General features: G+C 40.7%; 1 protein-coding gene across 1 annotated transcript; it reads left to right on the top strand.

The window, feature by feature from the left end:
- The first annotated feature begins 6774 nt into the window (after positions 1-6774).
- On the top strand, positions 6775-8603 carry LOC147620022 (linamarin synthase 2-like). Its single transcript, XM_086772159.1, has 2 exons — positions 6775-7534; positions 7625-8603. Exons 1-2 carry the CDS (start codon positions 6943-6945, stop codon positions 8545-8547), a joined length of 1515 nt encoding a protein of 504 aa, XP_086628285.1. The 5' UTR covers positions 6775-6942; the 3' UTR covers positions 8548-8603.
- The last annotated feature ends 274 nt before the right edge of the window (positions 8604-8877 follow it).

The following is an 8877-nucleotide window of genomic DNA, read 5'->3' on the forward strand; positions in this document are numbered from 1 at the left end:
ATCATGTATGTGTCCTATCATAGTGTTTGTGGCACTAATTGAAAGAAGCCAGTACATGACTTTTCTTGCACTCTAAATCCAATCCTTGAATGCCTTTATAACTGCAGGAGTGGCATTCTCCTCCTCGGATAACTCTGGAGGCTCCTGTCTCCTTCTCAATAATCCCAAAATCCTTTACCCATTAGGAAATTGGTCATTCTTAACTTCCAGGCATGGAAGTTATTGTTATCCAGCTTCTCACTAACAATCTGATTAATTCTTTAGACATGTCTGACGAAATTAATCAGATTGTTAGTGAGAAGCTAGATAAGAATAACTTCCATGCCTGGAAGTTCAAAATGCCCAGTGCACATCGGTACTTAATTTGGGTGCATTCACGCATGGTGTGAGTTCATTGTGCATTGTAGCCCTTGTTCACACACTTTGAGCATTGGGTAGAATTCACATATATAATGTTCACACGTGGGTGCCATGGTTTATTACCAGTACCCCTTTACTACTTGTTGCCACGGTCCTTTATTCCTTTTCGGCAACACCATCATCTTGTGACTCTTGATGATTAGGGACGCATGTGATGCTACTCGATTCTTAGTTGGGATTCTTCATACACATTACCATGGGTTAGCCAACATGATCAAATTATACATCACCTTTGCCGACTTTGTGCATACATTTGGGACAGCCAAACTTCGACCATTGGATCCTTCATCATCTATTTCACATGATGAAGAGATACTTCTTTCAGGCCATAGATGGAGGATGGAGTTGTGGAGTTTATTGTCTATACATGTTTGTCATATCAATGGGAAGAGAGAGATTGGCACATTCAGCGATCCTTTGACTGTTGGTCATTGAGATATTTCTTGGAGGCAGATGGATCAATTTTTCTCACTTCGGATGACTTCTATGGTCACTTATTTGAGTGTCCTACATTCTTAAATAGTCATGATTATGCTACTTATACTAAATCGACATCGGCATAGCTAATGATGATGATGATGTATCACACTCCTATGGTCACTTATTTGAGTGTCCTACATTCTTGAGTAGTCATGATTATGCTACTTATACTACATTGACATCGGCATAGATCATGATGATGCTGTATCACACCCACATACCTATGATGATGTATCGTGCATACGTACACATGATGATATTGATGTATCACACACACATACACATGATGATAGTGATACACATGCACATGATGCCACTGACACACATATGCACATGATGATGATGTATGTGATAGTGATAGTGATGTGTGTGAGTTAGATCATGTGGGCATGATCTTGATGGGATGAGAATTCCAAGCATTATGATTGATGATATGCCTAAGTCTACTTACCTTCCAGCTAGAATCTTCCAGCTAGAATGCACAAGTGATTATGATGCTTTTCTTATAGTTACATTTCTTAATCAAAACAGTTGGGTGCTAAGGCATACTGTTCGACCTAAGAAAATCATATGGCATTACATCTTACGTATGAAAATCCTCAACTCATAATATGAGGAGTGGGAGAAACTCAACGATGCACAAATGAAGCGATGTTTCCTCATGGTGTTAAAGAAAAACACTTTGCATAATCTGATCATAGCCTAAAATCCATATTCTTTTGGTCAATGTTATAAAGAAGCAATCCATTTAGACGACAACATGGTGGAAGATACCATTGAGATAAATTCTTCTTCAATGAGACATCGATATCTTATATGTTTATTATAGAATTTTATAAGGCCTTGCTTGAAATCTTAGAAAGTCACTATAAGAAATGGGATGAGATAAATTATCAACAACCCTTTTCTCTTATAGACCTACTGTGTTGTGTAGACACCACCATCCTAATTCACATTGGATGTACCCCAAGCCCCTCTTTCTATATTATAGACGTTTGCAAGGTGTTTAATCATGACTTCTCGTAATGTATATATTATAGACGTTTGCAAGGTGTTTAATCATGACTTCTCGTATATATTCACATGCAACAAGCGTACATCAATCACCTCAAAACCAAGGAGCCCGATGCACACATTTAGTCTCCTTAACTCAAACAAAAACGAAACCAAGGATAGAAACTTCTATGGAAGAAATTAGAAAAATAGTACAATGCTTATATTATAGTGGACACTACATAAGGTTATAGATTTCTCAATGTGGAATGCATTAGACTAACATGGGGATTAGCTCTTAATTAGTGGTGCATCCATTGGCATGTGTGAGATTCGGGATGATGATACTTTATATGTTGGGATGAGCATATGATAGTGCATAAGGAGTATAGACCTGAGTTTCTAGTGCTAGATGATACTTCACATGTTGATAAGCATACGATAGTGCATGAGGAGCATAGACCTGAGTTTCTAGTGCTAGATGAGTCAGGCTTTTGTTTTAGATCTTCTATTCATGGAGATATCTATGATTCTATCTCTACTCCTAGCTCTCATAGTATAACTAGCAGCATTCACTTAGGTTTAGTGCATATATGGGTAGTCAAGCATTGCACATGAGCATAGCAATGATTTCGTTGAGGTGAGATCTCGTAGGAGACATAGGATTATGCATATGGGATCTAGAGATCTTTTCATTTGATCTAGATATCTACTTAGATCCATTGTTATTGGAGATAGATCTGTCTTGGGATCTAGATCATATAGGGGCATCATGGATTGGTATAGATCATTTCTATAGGGGTGACCTTAGTTATCTTGGAGATTTTGAGGATTGTGACTCTACTTACTTTTCATGTGTGTAGAAGCTCTATCCGTTTTCAATGACGATGAGGTCTATAGTGATCCTGTTGATTATGTTTCTTTCTTGATGGATCACACACACACACACACACACACACAGAGGATCATGCACTTAAGGATGCAGTGCATGGTTTGGATCGTGCTTTTACTCACATGATACAATGGATCGTGCCTTCGATTCTTCGAGTGGTGTTTTAATGGATGATGGCATTGGTTCACACTTGATCTTGCACGATAGCGACTTTGAGCTATGTTCTTTTGGATCCCATGGGTGTCAACATGAGCCTATGTTCTTTGGGGCAGGGACGTTTTCCTATGGGTGCATTTTATGTTGTTTTGGGGCCGGGACGTTTTCCTATGGGTGCATTTTATGTCATTTTGGGCACATGGTTACTGACTATGTGGCACATCATTTTGATGCAGCTATAGCACATCTAAGTCATGGTGTACACGATGGTTCTTCTATGCTACGACCATTCCACATTCCTGCTAGGAGTGTTGATTCCACTTAGTGGATACACCTCAGGTTTTGGATTCACACCGTGGTCATGTGGATGGGCTTACAAGTTTTCCCTTCGATGCTTGTGCTGCTACCATTGATATCGAGGATCCCTGATGTGTATCTTACCTATCCGTTTGATCCTGGAGGGTACACGACTAGCTTAATCACCGAGGGTGGTTTCGTCGCCTTTCCATTCGCACCAAATCATCATATCAGGATCATTGTCTTTGATTTAGAGTGCCTTGGATTTCCCTTTGATGTAGGTGGGAGCTTAGCTAGTCTCATCGAGAGTCCACTTACCTTTCCATTCGATCTGGGCGCATCGCCGGAGATCACTTTTTGACGATGGGGAGATGTTACTTCATGTTTCACCCAGGTGGCCGCACATTCCTGGCATGGGGGATACAACCTACCCTTTTGACCCGGGTGGCATGAGATCCATGTCCTTGATCGTGCAACTATTTGGTTTTTCATTTGATCTAGGAGGCCTCTACATCGTCTCTATGGCACTCGTGATCTTGATTTCCACACTTGGATGTATACGAGCTATATGTTCAATTTTTGGCTTCAGTATATATCCTTTTGGATGTGTATTTTCATGCACAACCACCCTTAGATTTTGAGGATGAAATCATGTTAGGAGGGGATGGTTTGTAACAAAGTGTTCTCAGGATGCACATGCACATGGGTTGGGCATAAGCACATAGGCTTAGGGTCATTCACATGCGGGATTAGGGCACATGGGCCTTGGGACTAAAAGGCATGTGCTCTAGGACTATTGTACCTTTTGACCTTTTCATACCTTCATACCTTTATTGACCTATCATTACGCTTGCTTTCCACATTCCTTACTACTAATCTCTCATGCTTTTCCTAATCTAGACTAATTAGGCTAATCCAAGGCTAACCTAGATGTCCCTTTCTTTTATGACTTATAAGGTCTATGTCTTCAACTATAATCTTTTCACATGCTCACATTTGAATTTCATTGGGACTATTTTGGTTTCTAGTACCTCCAAGTCCTCCAAGGTCTATATTTTCTACTATAATAATTCATAAGCTTACATTTGAATTTCGTTGGGACTGTATTAGTTTCTAGTACCTCTCCAAGTCTATCAACTTTATGATATCAATGACTTGAAAAAATAAATTGTTTAGAAGCTAGACTTTTTGGATACTAGATGTTGAATTTTTTTAGCTAGTGCAGGTGGCATAGTACCCCTTCCTTTATAAATAGGAAATAAGATGCCTTATCAAGCCTTTTCTTTCGTGCATATATTTTTCTCACGATTTTCTATTACATACCTTGAAGGAAATCTACATTGGAGAAAGATTCCAACTACAAAAAAAAAACCTTTGAAAAAATGACATTTTTATGTTGTGTTATGCTATTTAGGCTTCCAAACTAGTGTTAGGATGGAAATAAACTAGTTTTAAGACAACATGTAAGAAGACCTTAGCACATTTATATAATTTGACATGGAAACGTGCTTAATAATTTTGTGGATATGTGTTGGGATATCATCATTACAAAACATAGCCCTTGAGGAGTTGCTAATAAATTTAAACTTATTCTCTAATTCAAATCTAAGTAACACACATACATAGCTTTATGCAATGTCATAATCTTCAGTGTGTGTTCATGTGTGCATGTGTGTGTGCACAAATGATGATGGGGAGAGAGAGAGAGAGAGATACCATGTAAAAAAAGTTTATGGTTTAATAAAATGTTCTCATTAGAAACAATCCATTAAAATGGATAAAATATAAGGTCGAATCTTTTATGTTCAACACATCAAATAAATTCTATAGTCAGATATATACATTATTTAAGCATTTCAAACTATAAATTAAAAAAAGTTGAATTTTTATTCAATTTACTACTTTTCTTTGTATCCTTGAGCATTTCCAACTATATTTTATGAACAAAAATCCTTGTTTAGGTAGTTTTTGTAGAATGGTGTGACATACCTATTGGGATAAGATTTCAAACTTGTGAATAACACTTTTCTCAAGGAAACACTTCATAATAAACATGCACAATTTTTAAAAGGATAGAAGTCTTTTTGAGTAGATATCATGAATGGCTTGTGAATAGCACTTTTCTCAAGGAGTCACTTCATAATAACTAGACAAAATTTATGCACAATTATTAATTGGATAAAAATGTAACATTTTTTAATAGATATTATTAATGAATTCCTTTTAGAATGAACTTTCGTAGGCCTAGTTGTAGGCCAATGTTTATAACCTTGTAGGAAAATAAAGGAACCATTTTTTTGCGACTCCCAAGAGAGCTCCAAGCCCACTAATGTTTTTAAAATTGCGGATAGTAATTCAACTTTATAGTCTATAATTAAAGTTTATCAATGCTAATTAAAATTTAACAATGATAACTTTACATGTTAACATGTAAACATTGACTTGTTTTTCATGATCTCACAATCATGTCATTTACTCCATCAATGTTATTGAATATAATAACATTAATATGCAATCCCTTGTAGTGGTTTTTGTAAGGTAATTACGATGGAGAAAAGGGATAATGTCTAAGGTGTTTTGAACTAATTGCATTTCTTGTTTATATTGAAAGTAGGGATACTTGATACATTGATGTGGTGGTCGATTGGCCAACCATTTTTTTACTAATCAAATCAAGTAGATTTCTTGTAAGACCATTTAGGAAATTGATTGTGATTAGACAAAACCCTAGTAGTATTTGATGCTCTATGTACACTTGTATTCTTTCATGTGGGACTAAATTTAAGAAGTGTTTCCACATTATGAAAAATATCTCTGATGTGAAGCCACTTGTCATGTTATATCAACAACCCTGGTAGGGCCTTGGACATTAATAAGTGATGCAAAATGAAGCTATGTTAGGGATAAATCAAATACTCCAAAAAAAAGAGGTATACTGTATTTGCAAAGGGGGCTTATAAATCAAATACTCCAAAAAAAGAGGTATACTGTATTTGCAAAAGGGAGCTTATCCATATTTAAAGGCATTATTACAAAGTGGTGCTTACGTAGAACTTTATGAAGAACCTTATATCTATCTACTCAAAACTCTTATGAAAAGATTTAACATCAACCATATGAAATGATTCATGAAAGGCAAGCTAAATATTTGTAAATAGACCTTGCACATGGTTATGTGGTATGGCCCAAGTCAAGAGCCTTAATCAAATATCGAGCCTTCTAATCAGCACATGTGCTTATTCCGAAGCATATTCTATGGGTGCTATTGAAAAATGGTGGGCATTTTTATGAATGCTATTAAAAATGGTATGCATTTTTAATTATATTCCTTACCCATACTCAAGCCTAAAACCAAGTAAATTCATGCACAAAAACGTGCTTAACCAAGAAAGTAATTTTTCTTTAATAAAGTAGCTTAAAATGACCAAATTCAAGGGTGATTTTGACTATGTTATAGAAAAATGATTTGATAAACTGAATAAATAATAACATTTAAATGTGTTTTGGGGGGGGGTGCCAAATTCCAATGGATAAGTGTCCACAGGAGAGAGTGCTCATGGATAAAGGCAACAGGGCGTCAGTTGGACGCATGTAGTCATTCTTGTAGTCAACTTCCCTGTCTACCTTTTTAGCCTCGCTGCTAAGCTCCTGCCCCTCACACTTACACACACACTCATCCCCCCATACACAGCGCGCTTTCTCACATGGCCATATTTTCTACCCCTCCAGCTGCTGCCTCCGGTCGGACTGCATCGCCCCAGCATGGCCAGCTCCTCCACGCCCTCGTGCTGAGCTTCCCCATGCAAGGCCATATCACGCCCCTCACGCAGCTCTCTCGTCGGCTCACCCGGAAGGGTTTCTTCATCACCTTCGTGGTCACAGAGCACACCTCCGCTCGCTCCCCTCGCTCCCCCGCTGGCCGTGCAGCAGCAGCTGCCCACCTCTTCCCAACCACAACAGCGGATCACTTAGAAGAGGAGCTGAGCGCCAGGATCCGAATGGTGAGCGTCCCAGATGGATTGCCCCCATATCACCCCCGCGACCGAGGCTTCTCCGACCAGGAGCAGGCCATGTACGGCATGCGCAGCCCGGTTGAGCACCTCCTCCGTAGCCTCCAATCCCACCCCTCCTCCGCCGTGAATTGCATAATCTCCGACATCTTCGTCACATGGTCCTTCGAGATGGCCACCAGCTTCAAGCTGCCGCTCCTGGCCTTCTACACGGCCAACGCCACGTCTGGCTCCGTGCTCTATCACACGCGGTTGCTCATGTCCAAAGGCATTATACCCTTCAAAGGTAAAGGTTATGTGAGGCAGCTAGTGCTTTGTCCGAATTTCATCTCTTAACGAAAAAAAAAATCATCTATCAAATCTTCCGTTGCATCAGGTGAGCCGTCGGAGAATTCCGTCGATTGTATTCCGGGCGTACTTCCTCTCCGGCCTGACGAATTTCCGCCATCCATGCAGTCCTGTGACGTCTCGTCACCCCGTTTCCAGTTCACTCTCCGTATGTTCGAGCATATCCACGAGTGTGTCGGACTTCTGCTTAACACCGTGTACGAAATGGAGGCCAAAACTATCGACGCTCTTCGAGAGAAGCTTCCCGTCATCCCAATCGGCCCTCTCCTCCTTCCGACATCAGATGATGAACCACTTCCCACTGAGTCTGAGCTTACCTTCTGGGAGGAGGATGAGTGCGTCTCTTGGTTGGACGCGCAGCCGCTTGCCTCCGTCCTCTACGTTTCCTTTGGAAGCATCGCCACCTATTCCGAGGCGCAATTCAGCGAATTGGCGCTGGGTTTGGAAGCTAGCGAGCAGCCGTTCCTATGGGTAGTCCGGCGTGATGCTATACAGGGCCGGTCTCTGTCCAAGACTCTGCCGGAAGGTTTCTTGGAACGGACTAAAGACCGCGGGCTTATAGTCTCGTGGGCGCCACAATTGCGCGTGCTGGCACACCCTGCCGTCGGGGGTTTTCTGAGCCACTGTGGCTGGAATTCCATCCTGGAGAGCATATCTATAGGCGGGGTTCCGATGCTGTGTTGGCCGGACATCGCCGATCAGATGGTCAATCGGAGGCTGCTAGTGGACGAGTGGAAAATAGGGCTGGAATTCCGGCAGCGTGACGACGGGATGGTGGGGCGGGAGGAGGTGGAGAGAGTGGTGCGGCAGCTGTTGCAGGCGGAGGAAGGCGAGGAAAGGCGGAAGCGGGCGGGGCAGCTCAAGAGCCTTGCTCGCAACGCGGTGAGAGAGGGGGGAACCTCCTCCTCCAATGTCGACGAGTCCTTGCGAAGAATTCGCGCGTTAGCGTAATGTTTACGCAGATGTATTTTTAAAAATATAAAAAGTCAAACGAACTTTGCGTGTAATCGCCGTACTCTTCCTTTTTATGGCGCGCCCTTACGTAGCCACTGACGTACATACAGAGAAAATCTATATATTGCCAAAAACAAAATCTATATATATTGTCAAAAAACACGCCGTCTTTTTCACGTTTCCTATCAAATAATTCACTTATTTTTTTATTTTTTTAAACAAAATCTAGACAGGATGAACCACAACCCACGTGGGCAAAGGAGATGGGGCTATTTCAAAAAAACCACTCCTCCTGCAAGCCTGAGGAGGAGCCAAATCTCACATCTT

Source organism: Cibotium barometz, chromosome 32 (genome assembly GCF_041138505.1).
Source record: "Cibotium barometz isolate CiBa-2024 chromosome 32, ASM4113850v1, whole genome shotgun sequence".
Lineage (NCBI taxonomy): Eukaryota > Viridiplantae > Streptophyta > Polypodiopsida > Cyatheales > Cibotiaceae > Cibotium > Cibotium barometz.